At 41.9% G+C, this 21,516-nt stretch overlaps 1 protein-coding gene across 2 annotated transcripts in view; it reads left to right on the top strand.

Annotated features, from left to right (window-relative positions):
• NIM1K (NIM1 serine/threonine protein kinase) overlaps positions 1-21,516 on the top strand; it is a 31,918-nt gene that overhangs the window by 4,235 nt on the left and 6,167 nt on the right. The window contains exons 2-3 of one of the 2 annotated variants that reach the window (XM_056324258.1): positions 18,916-19,299; positions 19,767-20,100. In XM_056324258.1, the coding sequence (XP_056180233.1) occupies positions 19,809-20,100 (292 nt within the window). In that variant the 5' untranslated portion in view covers positions 18,916-19,299; positions 19,767-19,808. The other variant, XM_056324257.1, reaches the window with a different exon arrangement.

The raw sequence follows: 21,516 nt of genomic DNA, 5'->3' as shown, positions 1-21,516 counted from the left end.
CCCTGGGGTGTCATGCCACACTGTGTAATGGTGGCCTTGGGCTGCTCTCCCTGAGGCTCCCGAGGATGCCTCCAGGCGGCTTTTTCCACTGTGTTTGCCCACACAATGTTTGCTTCAGCCACAAAGCATACAGACATCACTGATCTCATACCCATGTTAATTTTATTAATTCATTAACAATTCATTTTTATTAAGTGTAAATTATTTTAATATTTTTATTTTCTTGACCTTAAGCATAAGAAAACATTCTTGATGAAGTACTTGATTTAGATCTGTAGAATGCAAAAAACTTTCAACTGTCAGCCATTAATATCACGTTTTCATCTGTAACTTGATCTTGCTGCTGATTTTTTGTCCTTATAGATTATACATTTATTATTCAAAAAATGTACAAATTTTTTTTAAAAAAAAAAAAGAGGTTGCCTATCATTTTGCTCCCAACTCTCCTACACCATATGGTGGAACAGTCTCACAGTTTTACAGCCTCACTCCTGAGCTGGGGGTTGTGCCTGGAATGAGGGTCAGTCTCTGGATGCCCCTGTAGACCCATCACCTCAGTAGCTGCATGGCTCCCTGAGGCCATGGGTCACCACGTGCAGCAGCCAGGCCTGTGTTTGCTCTCGCAGCACCAGTATTCAAGTCTAGGATATGATTTAGCTCTATAGTTTCTATTTTGTAAATAAAAAACTGTAAGGTTATTTTCTCTGTGTCAGTGTTGTTTCCTTTTGGGTGCTGGTAGGCACTAAGATGCCACAGCCCAAAGGCCTGATTTTGTAATTACTGGTTTGCTTCATTGTAACATATTTGGACATATCTATCCTTCAGACAACTATTTATCACCCTCTTAAATTAGTTCTTCTCTTGGAGCACAGTATGTATCAATGATTTATTTCTTTATTATATTTTTAAGGTGTTGGTATTCTTTACATACTTGTGTTTGCATATATGTTTTTCTCCTATATAGTTTACATTTGACATTTGGAAATACCCTGAGATGTGTGCTACTGTAAGTGATTGCTCCTATCCTACCTTAAATTGCAGAGGGAAGTAGAGGGTGGGAAGCAATGAAATTTTGTAATCTTTTTTCTTAAATTCTGGTTTCTACATTTACAATTAGGGTTTTCTTTCTGAGAATGGGGTGGAAGGAGAAAACAGTTCTCGGACAATTGTTTTCTCTGTAGCTCTGATGTGAATTTCTAACATGTCTTGCTGGAGAGTAGTTTTGGGAGTGAAAGAGAAAATAGTGTTTAAAAGGTTCTAATGGCCTGGAAGGTGTAAATATTAATTTGTGCACACAATGTCAGCTGCACTTTCATATTTTCCATTTCAGTAGGTTCTCATTGGTGTTACCTTTATAAGACCATCGTTATGAAGAACATGAAGTGCAAGATTGTAGCTGCTGATAATGTGTGCAGGTTGTCTGGGTAAAGAGCTAAAACTTCAGAGCAAATGGCATATGCTGTGCTTGCTTCTTGTTTAGGCCTCTACTGTACAACTCTATCCCCTCCTGAAAAGCACAGCATTAGGATAAGCCAGGCAGTAAATCCCTTGAGCGTTAGTACTTACTCTCAGCAGTTGCACGAGGCTGTTTGAGCTACCAAAGTGCATGCCACAAGGGCACAGGGATTTGCGTTTTCCAGGAGTCATCACTCACTCCTTAGTGTCGTGCTTTCTACTCTTGTGAAGAGCTGCCTGGAAAGGCTGTAAGGCATTTACCAACAACTTACCCCTTGTCTCATGGTCCATAGCTTGTTATACGTATGGGTACGTTGCACTGCTACGCCACTGCACTGAAAACAAGCATTGCAGATCTTTGTGGGTATGTATTGCATCTTTCTGCTTGGAAGGAACTAAATTCAGTGTAGGCTTCCTTTATTTGTGCTGATGCAGCAACAGGAGAGGGCAGCTGCACTTTCCTCTTTAAGGACTCATATTTATCACAGAACCGCATTTCTACAGGTGTCGTCTAGAGGCTGGGGGTACACATGGAGGGCTCCCCTAAGGCTTAGGACATTCATGACATCTTGAAAAACTTTCAGATTCTAGCAGGATCCGAATTTTAAAAAACATCAAAGGAGAGCATTTCAAAAGTAGTGCTAACGCAAAGTGTCAGCTCTTCTGCAGCATATCAAAGACAGATTTTTATCTTAATTTGAAGTGTAATCAGCTCCATTTGGTGGAGATTTCTTTTGACAGCAGTTCTCTTGTAATTAACATTGACAGCGTCTTGCATCAGTAATGAAGATTTTAAAAATTATTTTATTTCAAAGCCTTTTTGCTTATTCTTCCTTGGGTTTTTTTTGTGTTTGAGGTTTTTTTTTTTTTAATTCCTTGTGGTTTCTTGTGTTCTAGACCCCTTTTAACTGCTTGATCCCACTTGAAACAGCTGGTATCTTGCTAAGCAGAAAAAAAGATACAGGTTTCCTTTCAGAATCAAAAGTGCTGGAGTATCAGTAAGAGCTGGGTTTGGCCTTTTTCCCAGATGTGGATTATGTCATCCTCTTTGCTGCTCTTTGTCTCTGGTGACCCAGGATTTGACAACCTCCTGAGGAGGTGTTTGCCAGAAAAATGAAAGTTTGAAGTTAAAGACACACTTAGAAACTAGCTTTACCTTTCACAGGAAAGTGTAGTCATCAAGCAAAATACACTGAATATATATGAGAATATAGACTGGAGTTCCCAAAACTTCTGTACTCAATACTCAGAACAAATGCATTTTAACTGAAGCGTAATTCTTGCTAAACATCACATTACTTCATTTGGGTATCTTGCATAGAGCTATTCCCACAAGCCTGATGCTGAGAAACTATTTTTTTTACTTTTCTTCACATGAAGGGGTGATAAGTCTGGTGTATAAATTTCATATATAAATTACTGTACAGCTTTGCATCACAGTCAATGAATTGTTCTCCCTCTCTGTCCCTTTGGAAACTTGCTTTAATGCTGCTTATGGTTTTCAAGGCATGCCTGTACAATAGTTGAGCAGTGACAGCATTCTGTGTGGTGAAAGGCTGCATCTGAAAACCTTCATGGTTTAGGACCGGGAGTCAGATACACCACCAAGTCTGAGTAGGTGCTCCAGGCATGAGGCTATTTTGTGGTAGCCCTTCTGACCTAAGTTCTGTTGGTTTTGTTTGTTCTGTTTGAAAACATATGAAAGTTGGTTTAGTCCAGATGTAGAATAATTTCAGGTTCTTTAAAGAAACTGAATTGTCTTTGCCTGCTCTACATAACCGACATCAGAGGCATTTACAAAAAAAGAAACTGCCTTGGTGTATTGGGTCTGGCTGAGCCCCACAGCAGACCCCCCAGTGCCGTGCTTGCACTGGTAGCCAGAAAGGCGGTGATAACACACCGCTGTTTTGGCTGCTGCTGAGCAGCGCTGGCACAGCACCCAGCTGCCTGCCCGACCTCCCCCTGCCCCTCTCACCAGTAGGCTGTGGGTGGGCAAGGTCTTGGGAGGGGACACAGCCAGGACAGCTGCCCCAAAGTGACCAAAGGGATATTCCGTCCCATATGGCATCTGCTCAGATATAAAAGCCAAGAGAAAGAAGGAGGAGGTGGGTGTATTTGTTATTTACAACATTTGTTTTCCAAAGCAAACTGCTACATGTACCGAAGCCCTGCTTCTCATGAAGTGGACAAACGTTGCCTGCTTGATGGGAAGTAGAAAATGACATATTCTGCTGTTGCTTCGTTGAACTGCTTTTATCTTGATGCACAAGTGTTTTTTCCATCATACTTTCTCCCTGCCCTGCTCTGCTGAAGAGGGGAGCAATAGAACAGCTTGGTGGGCACCTGGCATCCAGCCAAGGTCAATCCACCACACTTGGAATGTTGACTCTTATGCTATTCATAGGGAAAAGATATTGGTATCAATGGCACTTAAAAGTATAGCCAGTGCATCACTAGCTGACAATGTAGCTTCCTTAACATATGTGATGTGGCAGAATATTTTTCCTTCAGAGAAAAGCCTGTCTTGGCAGTTTCCTGATTTTCTTCTTCGTTATTTTTCCTCTGTTCAGTCTGACCTGAGAACTTCTTATTAATTAAAGCATTGGTATGGCTGGATGAGTACATTAAATGATTTTGTATGTGCTGCCCACAGTGACAGCAATATTTAGTTGGAAAGTGCTGCAGCTGTTTGGCTCTACAACACCTGGGAGTGAATGGGAGAAGCTGTTTCCATTTGACCTCCACTCCATGCTTTGCTCTCTTCAGGCAAGTGAGGAACAAGCACTGACAGTTTGTCAGGAGTGAAAAGCCAGTGATAGCAGCGGTGGGTGCTTCAATAGTGGTCAGAGCTGACAAGGGAAAAGGAATTCCAGCAACCCCCGGTTCTCTAGCAATTAGTGGTTTTCCTTGGATATTGCACATGTGAGTCTGTGGTGGCTACCCGCCTAATTATGTGTCTGTGTGATAGGTGTATTGTAAGATTTAGTTGAATTTGGAATCAGGATGTGAAATGGAAATGTTGAATTCAGGGCTCTAGTAGAGGGGAAAAAAGTTGAACATTTGAGGTTACACACTTGCATCTGACACCACTTTTATTTCACTGCTTCTGTTGAAGGAGTAGATGTTTCTCTGACATGTGTGTCCACACAATGAGAAAGGCTTTCTTCTGATTTGATGTCACAGTTCAGGTCACCTTAGAGACGAGTGTAATTATCTGCAAATGTGAGGAGGAATGCATAGAAAAGTTTAAAGTCAGAGCTAGTTTTGGAGAATGCATTCAGTAAATGTGTCTGGGCTTTGAAGTCTTGCAGGTTCAACAATGACCTTGAGGTTGTGGCTGGTGGGTAGTCTACACAAAATGGTGCCGAAGAAGAGTCTGAGATGACAATTAGTTGCAATACACCTCCACAGAAATTTTATCTTTCAGAAGTGCTTTGTGAAGACTCCATAAATTTGGCAGCTTTAACAGTGAGAGTTCACTTTTGGTTTTAGTCTCCACTAGTTCTCCTAACAGTAAATACAACATGGTGTATGTAAAGGATTTCAATGCTGTGAAAAGGTACTGTCTGCCAAGGCCTTCTGAATTTTAAAGCTGATTCGGACTCTGATTCTGTTTGTATTTGTAGGCAAGTTTTACATCTACTACCATAATTTTCATATGTCTAAGACATTCTGCTAATAGAGAGATTGACAGATGTGTTTCAGTAGAGGAGGAATAAGGAGACACTCAAAAGATGTCTGTGTTTTATCTGAATTTTGGACCGCAAACAGTAGGTCATCTGGTGAAACCATTTAAGGAAGGATGAAAAAATGCCTCTATTCACATTATTTTTTTTCTCTTCCTTGAATTAGTATGTAAGAAATTAGACTTTAAAAATCTAAGTTACTCTAAGATAATAATTGAAAGAAAACTTTTCTAGAACTGGAATTCTCATGTGGGCTGCAGGAAGAGAACTCAGCTTCATCGGGCCGTATTAAAAGTCCCAGTATAAATGTTTTTAATCTGCTTCAGTAATGTTACAGAACTTTTCAAAGTGCAAAATTCTATCTTAAATTTAGTGTTGTGATACAATGAGTTCATAATTAGCAAATGTATTGCTAAGACTCCTTTACATGGTGAGAAACTCCATGTTGGTAAAAAAATAGAGAAGTTGAACAGATTCAGTCTTCATCAGAAATGAGACTCCATTGTTTGCATCTCAGCCGTCAGGCTAGTAGTCTGGTTCCTCCAGCAATCTTCCAAGTTCATTTCCCACAGTTTATGAAACTTTGTGGTCATCTGTGTGTGTGTGTCTTAAGCATACACTAACAACTCACTAAAGCTGTTTGGCTTAACCTGTTTGCTTCTCCAAAGTAACTTATACATACAAACAGTAATTTTGTGCATTTTTTTTATTATAATGAGAAAATAAGGAAGACATCTTAAAGGAGTGTCAGGATTATCGTCATCAGGGTAGTAAACAGGAACTGTGACGTTGCCTAGAGTGAGCAGTAAGTCACAAACAAGAAGAAAGCACAGCATGGAAGGAGAGGTTGTCTTTTTGCTTTGCTTTTGATTTAACAATCTGCACAACTGGTGTATATGTTCAATTCTGTATCATGTCTGTGAAAAATTCTGGAGTTCTATATGGAGAGTGTAGCGAGTGCAAGATACAGGTTTGATGCTGGCTTTGTGGTGTGAGCAGGCTTTCAGAATAATGGTTCTCTGTTTTTTATGTTCAGTACTACCATGATCACTGTGGTAAATGACTATATCTTTGCCTTTTAAGTGGTTTGTGCTACCCCCAGGTTTACAAATGAGAAACAAAAATGGATGAAGTTCTTTCTTCTAGTAAACAGTGACGAGAAACTGTTCATTCATGCCAGCCGTATGATTTAGAGGTTATGAGAATAAACTCTTTCCATTCCTGTTGAGCTCTGCATGTTGTCACCAGATTAAGTGGTGTGATTATCTGGGTTTAAGTGCTAGATTTATGAAGAGGATGCAAGAGACGCATTTTCTTTCTTTTTCTCTCTCACCTACTGCTGTGGCACTGAGAAATGCTGCTGCCATAGAGAGACAGGGGAGTAAATATTGTTGATGGAGGTTCAGTCGGAGACCAAGCTTTGGAGGAGCTGGAAGAATCTTTACATTAGAGGCTGAAAAGCTTAGTGCCAGTAAAGCAGGCAGTTCTAGCTCAAGGCAGTGTTGACTCTGTTCACATGTGGTACATCCTCAGTCAAAATTAAAGACGGTGTCCTGTCTACTCTGAGCTGCTTGCTGGAGAATTGCTTCCAATACGTCTCTTTAGGAGCTGATCGTGAGTCTGCTTCCTGAGAGGTTTTGGACTCTTAGTGGAACATGGTTTCTAGACTGAAGGTATAAGGGATCAAACAAGTCAAAGTCCCTGCTTGGCTGTAAATATAGCTATCTGTTACTGCACATACTGCAACTCTTTGTATGTCTTCGTTTCCAGACCTGCTCTCTGCTATCACTCTGTGGTGCTAAAATGACATAATGTAATTTGTAAACTGCTGTGAAGCATAAAAGGTTTTGGTCTTGAGTTTACAGTTCTTCACCATTCATTATTACAATAATCAGGATGGTGGAAGGATGCCCTTTTCAAGAAAAGAGTTGCCATCATGTCTCTGAGCTCAGGGGTGATGCATCCATCATGTGGAAACTTGGCCTTTTACTGCCGGAGGCTCTGGCCATGCCCAGGCTGCCATCCTGTCCAGCACCTGGCCAAGCCAGAGTTTGTCCTGAGAAAATGTGACCTTCTGGATTGTCAGCTGCACTTCATTCAGATTTATGGGCAATGTTAAGCATTTCTTGTCTCATTTCATCTTGCTGACCTTGTGGTGTTCGTTTGCTGAATTTGGAAAATCTGTATGGGTGGTTCTGTATCTCTTGTTCCTATTTTCCTCTATTTGCAAAAGCTATTCTAGAAACCTTAGCAGGTCTTATAACTTTATATTTTTAAATGTGCAGCCATTTGAACAGCACACTCTGTGTGTTGCCTTTATTATTATACAAAAGTATTAGTATGGTTACAAAATCAGCTCTTTTTTGTCAGAATGTTTTCCTGCTGGCATATAATTTCATGTGCATACCACTTAAACAGCAGTTTCATTCTTAAGTATCTTGACAAAACCCCCACCCAATAGATTCTCTAATTTAATTATAACGATAAGTGGGAAAAAATCTTTCTCAAGCAATTATCACCATTAAAGTAGTGCAAACTATTATAATATTCTTACTCTCTAAATTTTATTTCTTTTTTCATTCTTTTTCTTAAAACACTAATTTTGACCTAGTTCCACTGATTGATTTCCTGTTGTTTCTCTTCCACTTCACACAGTAAAATGAAACTTGAGAGCTTTTTTCCCCATCACTGAGTTCTGCTGCACTCCGGCAGCTGTCTTTTCTTCTGTTGATAGAAGGCTGTTAGAAAGGGGTTGAGCATTAAGGAAATCCAGGATAGATTAGTCAGTGAATGAAATGCTAGAAGCATTATATTGTCATTATTTAAAAATAGATTGCTATTTCAGAACTTTAGTCTAATAGGAATGGCTTATAGACTTCTGGGTGTCTGTATTCTCAGATACATTTCTGGATTCTAATCTGAAATTCTCTTGCAGATTTCATCAAGGAGGAAATTGAGGGAAGGTGAGAAACTGGAGTATCTTACAGAGTTTAGCATAAACATGGGATTTTGGATCATGGAATGTGAATGGTGGTTCTGAGAGATGCCACATAACTGTCTGCACCAGGGGGAGCAGGTGTTTGCTGGGAATATTATGGTTTAAAGATGTCCTAAAATAACTTAATGCTCTACTTTTGCATATCTTGGCTTTTTGCTCTGTTAGTGAACCTACACTTCCTGAAATCACAGAAGGGAATTTGTATCTGTGTAATACTGTAGAGTTGGTTTATTCTTAATTTCCATTTTTGCAGGTTTGTCAAAATCTAGTCCCCAGTCTTGAGCACTGAATGTGTTACTTTGTTAAAATGTTAATGAGTATCATCTGTCTTAGCTTTTGACATGTTTTGCAGTCTTCTGTGTGGTAAATTTTACAAACTTTTGTACAGAGGCTCAAATGCCACATAATACGTATTTAGCAGTTCCAAAAATCTTTGGAACAACAGTTCCTTTTCCAGTGGATTTAATTAGAAAAATTAAATGGAAAGAACAGTGACTGGTTTCCTAATGCTGCTGGATACTCAGATTTGCGTTATTCTTTCTAATGGAGTGCAGTTTATGTAAGTCTTCAGTTTGACAAAAATAATAGTACTAATTGTACATGGTCCAGGACACATACTCAATGAATCTCAATAAGATTAGTGAAATTATATACTAGCCAGATTTACTAGCATTAACATTTATTCAGGTCAGGAAAACTTTTGCTGTTCAAGTGTGAAAACAAGGATGTTTTTAGGCATTTGGGATGTGGCAACTTTTTAGCATCACCCTGGCTTTCAGTGGATCATAAACAAGCTGGGTATTGATTGAACCTCTGAGGTGTTCCTCTTCTGCACTTTCTCAGCCAGAGGAGTATTGTTCTGTGCCTGCCTTCAAACCCTGGCTCCTTTACTGATCCTTGCAACAGGACAAGCCACTTGCCTAAAAGTGTTGGGTTACAGGCTCTTCAACACACACTACTGTATTGGATATTTGGTTTGAGAGACAATATTATGAACTTTTCAGGGCTCCAAACCCAGACAAGCTGAAGAGAAAAAAAAGGTTTATTTTAGTGAGATGAATGTCAAAGCATTTAGCTGCAATACTGAAGCCAAAGTTGTGAAAGAAGAGTAAAACTAGAGTTGTGCTTCACCTTGTTTGGGTTAGTATCCCTCGCTTAGGATCATTAATATGCACCAGAGCAGCTGAAGATGAGAGAACAGTTCAATTTGCAGTAGGCGGTCTTGAATGTTGCTTTCTGCCATTATATTGTTTTTCTAGATCCTATTTTTAAAAATACCAGTCCTAATTTCACTTCTATTCTCACTCCAGTGAAAGGGGGGGGTCTCTAATGGGCAGCATTTCTTTGATATGCAGAGGTACACAAGCAAAGGGGGCAGAGGGCCTGCATGGATAAGCAAGGAGCTTGTAGCTAAACTCAAACAGAAGAAGGAATTTTACAGAATGTGGAAAAAGGGACAGGCCATTTGGGAGGAATATAGGAACACTGTCAGAGCATGCAGGGAGGCAATGAGGAAGGCTAACGTCTGGTTGGAATTAAACCTGGCAAGGGACGTCAAGGACAATAGAAAGCGCTTCTTCAAGTACCTCAGTAAGAAGATGACTAAGGAAAATGTGTGCCTGCTGCTGAATGAGGTGGATGCCCTGGTGGAGTTACAGAATGCCTTCTTTGCTTCAGTCTTTACTGCCAAGGCCAGCACTCACAATTCCCAGACCCTGGAGGCAAGAGAGGAGGTCTGGAGAAAGGAAGACTTTCCCCTGGTCAAGGAGGATCAGGTTAGGGATCACTTAAACAAACCTGACACACACAAATTCATGGGCCCCATTGGGATGCACCCCTGAGTGCTGAGGGAGCTGGCAGGTGTTATTGCCAAGCCACTCTTCATCATCTTTGAAAGGTCATGGAGAACAGGAGAGATGCCTGAGGACTGGAGGAAAGCCAATGTCACTCCAGTCTTCAAAAAGGGCAACAAGTAGGAGCCAGGAAACTACAAGGCAGTCAGACTTACCTCCATCCCTGGAAAGGTGATGAAACAACTCATCCTGGAGGTCATCTCTAAGTATGTGGAGCAAAAAGGTTACCAGGAGTAGTCAATATGGATTCACCAAGGGGAAGCCATGCCTGACCAACCTGACAGCCTTCTGTGATGGAATGACCAGCTGGGTAGACAAGGGGAGAGCGGTGGATGTTGTCTACTTTGACCTCAGCAAGGCTTTTGACACTGTCTCCCACAACATCCTCATAGGTAAGCTCAGGCAGTGTGGGTTGGATGAGTGGATGGTGATGGGGACTGAGAACTGGCTGAATGGCAGAGCTCGGAGGATCGTGATCAGCGGCAAAGGCTGCGCTGCCATTCAGTGAGACCTGGACAGGCTGGAGAGTTGGGCAGAGAGGAACCTGATGGAGTTCAGTAAAGGCAGGTGTGAGGTCCTGCCCCTGGTGAGGAACAACCCCACACACCAGCACAGGCTGGGGCTGACCTGCTGGAAGGCAGCTCTGCGGGGAAGGACCTGGGAGTCCTGGTGGGCAGCAAGTTGCCCATGAGCCAGCAGTGTGCCCTGGTGGCCAAGGGAGCCAGTGGGATCCTGGGGGGCATTAGGAGGAACATGGTCAGCAGGTCAGGCAAGGTAAGCCTCCCCTCTACTCAGCCCTGATGAGGCTGATTTGGAGTGCTGTGTCCAGTTCTGGGCTCCCCAGTTCAAGAGAGGCAGGGAACTACTGGAGAGGGTCCAGCAAAGGGCTGTGAAGATGATGAGGGGCCTGGAGCATGTCCCTTCTGAGGAAAGGCTGGGAGAGCTGGGCCTGTTTAGCTTGCAGAAGGAATGAGATGGGATCTGATCAATGCATACAGGTATCTTAAGGGCGAGCGTCAGGAGAATGGGGCCAGGCCCCTTTCAGTAGAGCCCAGTGACAGGACAAGGGGCAATGGGCACAAACTGCAACCCAGGAAGTTCCACCTGAATCTGAGGAGGAACTTTACTTTGGGGGTGGCAGAGCACTGGAACAGGCTGCCCAGAGAGGCTGTGGAGTCTCTATCTCTGGAGATACTCAAAACCCGCCTGGATGCGATCCTGTGCAGTGTGCTGTAGATGAACCTGCTTTAGCAGGGGCTTGGACTAGATGATCTCCCAAGGTCCCTTCCAATGCTGGCCATTTGGTGATTCTGTGATTAGTAACTTATAGCCTGCAGGATGCCAAATAAGATCAGACCACTTCCTGCTAAGCTTCTTGCCGAGTCTTGAAGACTTACTGTGCATTAAGCAGTTTCCAGAGGTTAGTTGACGCTTCAGTGATTCTGGTGAGCTTCTGCATATTCTCCTGCATGGCTCTGTGCCTGCAAAGGTTGGGGAGGGCTTAAGGATGGCAGACGTGGTGCAGAGGTTTGTCAGTACATGGTGTCCAAATACAGTTTCAGAGGCAGGAGCTGGTGTGAGGAGTGAGTGGTCGTCATGGTGAGAGGACCACACTGGTCTGAGAAGGTGGCATGCTCATATATTGCTGCAGAAATGTGGCTGGGACTGGTTCCCATTTCAGTGTTATTTTCTGATAGGTTCTAGAGATTTCCAGTCTAATTGTCAATTAGATAAAAAGCACAAATATGTGTCTTGCTTTCTAGTTGTTTTTTTTTTTTTTCTTTAAACGTTCTAAAAGTTCTCAGTACTGCAGTCACTTTGAGCCATTTAAAATTGGCAAGGACTGTTGCAACGACACTTTCAAGGTATTTTTTTCAGCATTTGTAAAACCAAGCAGACAGTCTTTATGGTGTTGCTCTGTTTCTCTGTGGCTCCTACCACTTTTATGTGGGTATTGTATGTCTACATCTACACCTTCTTTTAGTCAGGCTTAGTAATACAATTACTGTAATGCAGTGTTTTATTAATGTTGATTCAGGATAAATCTCAAGTGTCTCAGACATTACTCTGAAAAACTGGAAATGCCAGGCAGTATAAAGTACATTTCAAAGTGCAATGCAGGATTTGTATCTTTCCAAATACCTCCCTGGAAAATAATAGCAACTGCTTATCTTCTGCCCAGTTCCATTTAAAATTTGCCTTATGAATAGTTAAGCTTTTACTACATAGTACTTTTGAGGAGTGCATATAATATTGATGCAACTAAATTTGATTACCTTGTAAAAGGTAACCAGAGTTATTTCTATTTGCTACAGCCCATCTAATAAGTGGGGAAGAGTGAAAGAAAACTGTGATAGACATTATAAACCAGAACATTTTCTTTTTCCTTTTTCACTTGTATGGAAACATGTTAGGTTTCTCTTTCCTGCAAATAACAGCAGGGTGATTTCTAAATATACAGTCACTTTCTTGAAATAAGTAAAGACTGATTTTCTCAGTGATTTCAGTGGGACTCAAAGTACTGCCTACTTCTTAATTCTTGTACTATAGCTTGATTTTTCCAGAGAATTTATTTTATTTTTGCTGAAAGCCTATGAATCAAATTCATTTTTTAGTGAAGTAATTGAATTAGATATAAATTTTGTCCTGTTATTTAAAAGGCTAATAAAGACTTTGTTGCATCTCTGTTGCCTCAGAGTACATGTTTAATGGAAGCTAGTTTTACCTTGGAAGAACAATTCTGTGGCAAATTGACCAATATTTATTACACCTCATTAAGGAAATAAAAGAGATTGGCCAGGTTAAAATTTTGAGAGGGTGAATTTTATTTCAAAATACAGTCAGACTTCAAATTAATCCCTCCCATGTATTTCAAAGACCTGGAAAATCAATGAGTTCTGCTAATAAATTCTTCTTTTGTCTTTGCTTTTAATGTAAGTTTCTGTGTAATTCAAAGACTAATTAATTCTCTTTCTAGCTGTTTTTATCATGCAGATCTGCAAAAGGATGAAAAGGTTTCCCCCCCCACCCCCCACCCCCCATATTTTAGTTTCTACTTCACAGGTCTAATGTATTAGCTTAGTGTAGTTAGTGTTACCTTGATTGTTGTGCATTTATTTTTTTTTCAATATACCCCATGCATCTGCAGACTGTGGATTTGATGTTAGACTACACCAGCTGGGCAGTACCCAACTTGGCATCAGCTCAGCTGGGACTGGGGGTTACATCTCAACACTGACAGGTCTGTGCAGCCTGTCTTCCTTGATGCTCTTGTCCAAGAGCTTATTCCAGCCTGTCAGCAGGTAACACTTGGGGAGGTGGAAAGGTGAGTCTGTGCTGTGCCCCAACACCAGTACCGCATGGACTGCCTGTCAGTAGCCCAGCAGGACTTCTCTGAGCTGCTGCTGTGCTTATGCTGGCTGAGCCTGATGGTCCACCTGTTAGGTGATTTTCTGTGGGCCAGGTTGTAGCACTCCCTGGACTCAGCCAGTGATGCCTATTAGAGATCATGGTGAGAGCTTTTAGGTGTGGGTCACTGATTAGGGTACACCTAGGAAAACCCCTCTATTTCTTCTCTCTGCTCCTGGTGAGACGGAAGCTGGGCTAAATGAACATGGGAGCTTGCTTGAATATATAATCTTCCACCATGGTGACCTGTGTGGAGTGGTGCTCTCCGTGCTTCTGCCTGTCTCTAGTCAGCAGCTGTGGGAGCTGGCTAGTCAGAGCTCAGGTTCCATCAAGGAAACATCTGTGTTTGTCTTTAGGAGTCTATCCCAGAATGAGTGGGGGATCAACCCAAAAGATGAGGATTTCAGACTGCCTGGTGAGGTTGGGGGAGGACACTTGATCAAGCATCCACCTGTATTCTGCCTCAGTATGCAGGGCTCAGGCCTATTAAATTTCTGAATTTAGGTTACAACATTCACTGTCATCTCCTCTTAGTTACAATTGTGTTATAGGTTGTGGGCTAGAGCTAGTGTGTTCCATGGTGGAGATTTTTGGTTGGCTTTTTTTTCCCTTTTTACATCAGGATTTCTTATTTTCTTGGGCTGGCATCAGCATGTAGAATAGGCCTTTTGTTGCGAAGGAGTCAGTACAATACAACCATTTTTTACCTCCTCCTGCTTCCCCTCTTGGTGATCAGTGAGGTTTTGCATGGAAGCCATTGAAGGTGTTTGTGTTCTGTTTCACCAAGCAATGGGCAGCAGGAAAGAATAGAAAGCAGGAAAGCAGTGAGAGAGTACATGATCTTTCATATTCTTTTTTGTTAGCCTTCTCTTTCACTTTGTCATCTTGAAGGTAGTCTTGCATCTGTGGTCTAAGATGTGCACAGAGGACAGCAGAGTGCTTTGACTTGACTCTAGTTAGTGTGCTGACACAGCTTGCCAGAAGTGACTGGATTATCCCAGTGCCTGCACATTGTTGTGTGGCAGCACTGGGAGGTTTGTGGAAGAGGTGAAGGTGACATGCCCTCCAAGTGCTGTGTCAGACCCTCGGAAGATCTGCTATTACAGTGTGGCCCATATGTAGTCACTTACATGTTGGTACCATTGTGCCTTGTCACCATGTACAATGTGATAAATGAGGTGATAAAAGGAGTGAGTGCTTAACTCACTATAGCACCTGTTACAGTCATTTTCTTACAGTTTTGTGGTGTATCATCTTGTGTTTAACAGATAGGCTTTCATTTAACTGAAAATGCAAATAGAGCTTATGCATAGTCTGTTGTACATGGCCTATCTCCCATTTCATTGTCCTAAACAACAGTTATTTCCATCTGGCACAACACTGGTTGTACTTGCATGGCTATAAAAGTGTGTTCAGTGTTTTTTTATATTGCCTTGGCCAGGATTGCTGCGTATGTTAATATTCCATGTGTGGAAAAACAATGTGTCTTAGCAAGGATATTTATAAGGTCAAGAATTATGTTGATCACATCTGGTTTTCATCAAACAATAATTGGCAAACTGAATGCTATGCTAACTAACAGTAGTAATTCTGGGATGTACTGAAATGGGTGGCATGCGGGCCTGGGCAGAGAGAGCAACTTGTTTCTGGAACTCTCCACAACCACTGTTCATATTTTCTCCTACCCGAGCTGGGAACATACAGGTCTGCGTTCAGCCTGTAACTGTGCTATATTGTGTGTTTGGAATCTTTTTTTTTCTAACAACCAATACAAAAGCTCAGGGGTGCATATTTTATAGTCACTCCATTTTCTGGCATTCACAGAAATAACACTGAGAGTGCTTCTTACTCAAATCCAAAAAATGTGGTCAGGGCAAACCCTGAACAAACATCGCTTTCCTTTGGCCACCACAGCTGTGCACTGAATCAGTATTACTTGAGTAGAAGTACAGAAGTGGAGCTATTAATTTCCCTGTGTTGATGAACAGGGTGTGTGTCTGCACAGTAGATCTTTTGTGTCATATTCAGTCTGTGGTACAGGTCTTGTGGACTCATCACCATGAGTTTTGCTGGGCTCTCATCTTTTATAAAAGATCAGTCTTCTAAACATAGGAATATGCTATGTTGTTGTTATTTCCTTGCAATAACCGAACTTTCAAAGCTATGGTTAAAAAAAAGTCAATGTTTTTCTTATGAACGACTTAAAAAAAATCCCTGCTGCTTCAAATTCTGTTCAGTTCCACAGTTGGCTCGTGGTGTGTATAATATACTAATCAGGAGACAAGCTGTTCTTCAAGGGGAGTCAAACAAATCAAGCTAATTCCCTACCCTAGGGAAATAACTCCAAAATCCTTGGGCTAGACAGCAGAGGGGCTGAAAAGGGAACTCTAGTGAATGTGTTGCAATACCCAATGGCATCCTCATAAACCCCCCAGTTACTCAGGATTTGAGTAGTAGGAGACCATCCAGTGTGACTTCCTTAATTTTCACTGGAAAAGGAACTGCAGAAGTTTAAGCACACAAAGCTGAATGTTATTTTGCCTCTCCGATAGACAGGCTTAATAAAAAAGACCAAATTGCAAAGCGCAGTGCTTGGAGGGAGGCCTGGTCTTGCTGTTTTTATGTTTCCATGTGCTCCATTCAAAGCTTCTTAAAACCAGGTCACTTTTATATACCTGCCAAGATGGGATTTTAGGAATCAAAGTCTGTATATCCAGTGATCTCTTCTTTTGGTTTGATCCTTTTTCCTTTCATTCTAAATTTCCTTAGAGCTAGGATCCAGGGTTTAAGCTGAGCCTGCATCTGAAGCCTGAGGGTATTTAGCACTTTGTAGAATAGGACCAGAATGTCAGTACCTGGAAATATTTGAAAACCAAGGTTAAACACGAGCAGGGCTGGCAGAGGTCTTAAGGACTGATACATCTATTCACTCTGTCTTATGTTGCTTGTTTAAGTGTTTTTTTCTTTTGCTTTTTTCTTTTTTTAAAGTAATAATTTGGTCAGATAAATTCTCCTAAAGTTTTTCAGGTCACCAGCCAGCCAGACTGGAGAAAAAAATATAATCATTGTATTTGGATGACTTCTGATTTCCTTGTTTCTCCTGTCTGTCTTAGAATTATTTTCCTTTGCAGTCGGTGCCCTTTTGTGTGATATCAGGGTGGATTGTACTGGTTTAGATTACAGGAAGGAATGCAGTCCATAAATAGATGGTATACATTCTGCTAACACCAAGATTACTGAAATAGCTCGTCTTAAAAGACAGGGGAAACCTAGCCAGTTAGCCAAGTGCCAGGAGATTGCAGGGTTGACGATTAGTGGGAAGCCTGAAAGGGAGATTAGTGGTAGGCTGTGCCCTAAAAAAGAGCATGTTGAGCCCCAGGAGAAATTTGGCAGGGACAAATTCTGGAAGAACCATGTGCTGATGTCTTAATGCAGTTTTGCCTTTCTCTTGACACCTCTGTCCCCACAAGGTCCTGGCATTCCCATGTGGTGTGTTTGTCTCTGTGATACTAAATGTTCACATAGACTGGGCTAGCTGCCTTCTCTGCCTTTGCCAAATGTATTCAGGAGGGGCTTGTATAGGTCTGTTTGAAGGAAATCCTTCTTACGCAGTTAGCCCTTTCTGTACAGCCAGTTAACTGCAAAGGCTCTGATGATTTTTGAAGAAGATGGTCTTTAGCTGGGTGACTTCTAATGATGAATAGGCTGGCATTTGTAAAACAGCTATCCAGAGCATCCTGGCGTGTTTGTTGGGGGCTTTTCCCCCCCACCATTAGTAGCAGTTTTGTGTTTCTGTTTCTGCTTCTGCAAAGAGCAGAATTGTCCATACCTGGCACTCTGGAGTGTCAGGCTATAGCCATAAGCTACACCTCTTCTTTAGTAAGGTGATGAGGATGTCTCTGCCCATCCAAAGATAATTAAGTAACAGTTTGTAACTGTTTGTAACTGTAACATCTGACATTGCTTATGGAGTTTTCTAGATTTTTCATAGGGACAACCTGAGCTCTGTAGTTTTCCTGAAGACCAAACAGCAGAATGGGAACAGAACTCAGCCTCTTTAATACCTGAACCACTGTGGTGCTGTACAGCAGACAAGTGGCTTCCAAAAGCCCTGCTCTGCCAGCATGCTGGCCTCCATTAAAACTGTGAAATACAGTTAATTTTCATATAACAAGCTTTTTGTTGCCTAAAACACCCTTAAAATTCTGACGTGAGACTGGTTAAAACAGAAAACAACTATGGGCCAGAATTTAGACAATCCTACAAGAAATCATCCTTTCTCCAAATGGAGGAGAACAAATAGAGAATGTAAGGTTTGGATTTAGGTGAGGTTTTGGTTTGTTTGGGGAGGGGGTATCCTTCCACATAGATGTTTCTTCCCTGGCATCAAATGGAAAAGTTAGAGGGAATATTTGGTGCTAAGTGAGGCTGGTTTGATGGCAGAATAATCAAGACTTTGTTCAGTTGCCACCCTCCCCAGGATTTGGCCAACAGTTGTTGCACACATACAGTATTTGTCAGGAGTTTGACTCTATTTAAAGCCACAGAATAATGTATGAGTATTTAATATTGTTTTATACTTCTGTCAACCATGAAAACTGTGTTTTTCTTCAAACGAGAGTAAACCAAAAAGAGTAACTAAGAGTTCAAAGGCATCCTGGAACAAGTACATTCTCCTTCCATTCCACTTATAAACTGTGTTAGCTGTAAGTCTGCAGTATGCACGGTAGGGAGCATCCCTGGCTCAGGGAAGTGACAGGGAAAAGTGACGGACCTTCCTGTACCCTGAGGATGAGGAGAAGCCAGGTTCTCTACCTCCACTGGGCAGAGCTGTTGGCAGTGTGGCTGCAGTATGGAGAGGTGAAGTGACTTGCAGAATCACTCACATGCATCAGGACAAGGAGGAGCTTCCCAGAGGCTGGGTCTGTTGCCTCGGCCCCTCTGGAGAAGCAGCAATTCCCATTTAATGAAATCACCACCGGCTGCCTTTTCTTTGTGTATGCAGTGCCTTTGGCCTCTCATCCTCTTGCTTACACTGGATATTGGGGTTTAGAGGGCAGCCCCACCTGTCAGTGTCACATGCCCTCTTCTAGTGTGGCACCTTAGGTGACTGTCTACCTTCCCTAAGCTCCAGGCATTGAGTTACTTGTCTAATTCTCTTCCCCTCAGTGTGGCGAATCTGTGCAGGGTGGCAGTGAGGTGCCTTCAGTTTGTCAGCTGGGCAGTGCTGAGAGCAGGGGAGGTGAGCACTGCAACCTTCGGCTTTCGTGCCCAGCTCACCACCCTCAGGCACGTGGCTGCATGATTAGCAGTTGCTGATCAACTCCTATTTTTCAAGGTTAAAGAAGGAAGGTAAAGAAAAAAATAGTCTACTGCTTTAAATGTGATTGCTTGTGTATTTAGAATGAAGACTTCTTCGTCTGTGTTGCCAGAGTTAAGTTGGTGAAATGGTATGTGGTGTGCTGTCATGCTGTTATGTAAATGTTTTAATGACTTTCTTCATCTGTCTGCTTAGGAACACCATGCGTCTGGCAAAATTTTGAGAAGGCTCAAGGCGTTAAAGAAAGCTCATCTAAATAAAGGAGGGTTAATGTGACATTGCAGTTACTTAATCCTGTATTGTCCTGCCATGTGACTGGCAGGGATACTGAGGCACAGCATTTCTTTTGCCCGCTGCACAGAGTATGCTTTTCCTGTCATCTTCTGGGATCAGTTGCTTTGTTAAACATGCCCTGAGGAGGAAACAGAGCAGCAACAAACCTTTTACAGCAAGGCTTCAAGGCACAGTGACATTTCCAAGGCACAGTGACAAGCTCACAGGCTGAAGAATGAATCAAAGGCAAACCTTACGTTCGGCTCTTGGATTGGTACCAAAGTCAAGAAGGACTACCCTTTTAAGGTCAGCTATTCAAAATGAACTGGAAGCATCTGGATTTATTCAGCATAGTTAATCAGCTATTTGTTTGACCTTTATATATCAAGTTAGTTTTCAAAGCAGCAAGCTAAAGGCTGAAAATTCATGTCAAATGTTTTGCATGTGTCAAATGTACTGCATAGACAGTGAGCAGCTCGGCGCTTTCTTGCACAAAGTTTACAGTTTTAATTGCAAAGCCTTTTTTACCTTGTAGATTAAGATCCTGATATACTAAATCTGTTAGTCAGGGACGGATGTAAACAGTTTCCAGTTTTATCTCTGGCTTTGAACAGAACTGCAATATGTAGATATGCTGGATTTGTTTTTGAAATAACTTCCAAAGATGGACCTTCAGTAAGCTGGTTGGGTTTTTTGCTAAGTTTGTCACTGTGTCCATTATGCACAGGATTGCATATTCATACAGAATTATTTCATTTAAACTCCTTATCCAGCCATCTTGTTAAATGGGGAAATAAGTGATTACTGTACAGACTATGACAACAGGATATGTGAATGGAGGAATTCTTGGAAAACATCGCTATGCCAAGTGGCATCGTGAGGACAGTGGAGAAGACGATGGGCATCCAGAGTGCTATGGAGGCGATGAAGAGGGCAGGCAGCACAGGCTGACCCCATTTGAGAAACTAATGCAGGATATGTCCCAGAATGAAAAAGTTGTGAAAGAATTAACCCTGGGAAAGAGACTTGGCTTCTATCGAGTCAGAGGAGAAATAGGAAGTGGGAATTTCTCACAAGTGAAGCTTGGAATTCATTCCCTAACCAAAGGTAGGTTAGGGTGGGTGGGTCACCTGCATGCTGAGCACCCTAGTTCTGTAGGTATACATATGGCCCTGTTTGGAAAGAGAGATGCAGTCTGAACTTTAATTACTCATATAGTTTGTATGTGTCCTTCTTTTGTTGTTGAGCAAAATCTATAGGCATGGTCACAGATAAATGCTTAGGTTTGGATTAGGCTTTAAAGAAACCAGAAACATTTTCTCTAGATGGCACCTATTGCAAGAGAAGTTAATCTCCGCACTTCATGGAGTTAATGTATCTCATCCCATGGCTCAAACACTCCACACTTACAAGCATGGTGCTGTGCCTCCCCTCCCTCAACTCGTCCTGTCCCTCTGCCTCTTCCTCTTCCCTGCCCCAGCTCATGGACTGCACGGGTAGAGGTTGTAAACCCCCAGGGCAGCCTGGTTAGGCATGCTGCTGCCTGCAGTTAGCACAGCTTCCTTTGTTTCATCACAGATTTTACTAGTATGGATGAAGCTTTCATTTGATCACAGTCATTTTGGTGAGAAATTTTATGCCTGCTTTACTGACCCATTTGCAGGTGGTTCATTACTGTAAAAAGCTGAGACGTGGCTGCTGAGCAAGTGCAGCTCAGGTACAGCCAAACCAGGGTTTGTGCTGAATTGTCAACTACCTAAGTACAGAAAAGCACCCTATATCCGCTTCTAGGAAGGACTAGAAAGGCTAGGTAGCATGAAGAGAAGACAGAAGTTATAACTGAGAACTGGTCTTCATCTGTCCTGTTTTTTCTGTCTCTGTCTGACAATAATAGAAACTGTTCTTGTTTTCCCCCGGGGTGAGTATTCCCTGCATCTTTGTACACTACTGCCTTGATTTTTTTCTTATAGTCTTTGACTGTCTTTTCTTCCATCACCTTATAGGTGAGAGAACGAGATATGCCCTAAAGCCTTCATGTTGTATCATCTGTTATTTTCTCTAACCACCTCTTTCAGCCCAGACTGCAAAGCTGTGGGAACTCACATTTATCCTTCGTGTGCAGCAGTTGTTGTACTGGGAATAAAAGCAGGGAACTGACAGTATTTATTTTTCCTAAATTTAAGTCTGCCTATGCCTAACTGGGTGTGGATTTTTTGGTTTTGCTTGTCTCAGAAAAGCATGTCTATTCTACTTGGCCCATATCAAGTTATTTCCTCTTCTGTGGGTTTTTTTTTTCCCCAATTTTTTTTTTCTTCCAGAGAAAACTGTCTTGTGCTTACTGTTGGAGGAAATGCTGCTCCTGTACTGGGAACAGGGGGGAATGCTAGGGAAAGGAAGTTACAGATTTGATCTGGATGAACTTTGACCTCTTGAACTTAACTGACAGGTTACTTTAGCATTTGAATAGAGCTGACTGAAAAATTTTGAGTGTCACTGAATATAGTAAGCTTGGGCAAATTTATG

The sequence above is a fragment of the Falco biarmicus genome, chromosome Z (assembly GCF_023638135.1).
Source record: "Falco biarmicus isolate bFalBia1 chromosome Z, bFalBia1.pri, whole genome shotgun sequence".
Taxonomy (NCBI): Eukaryota; Metazoa; Chordata; class Aves; order Falconiformes; family Falconidae; genus Falco; species Falco biarmicus.
The sequence above is the reverse complement of the archived record's forward strand: the minus strand, read 5'-3'. Positions and strand labels throughout refer to the sequence as shown.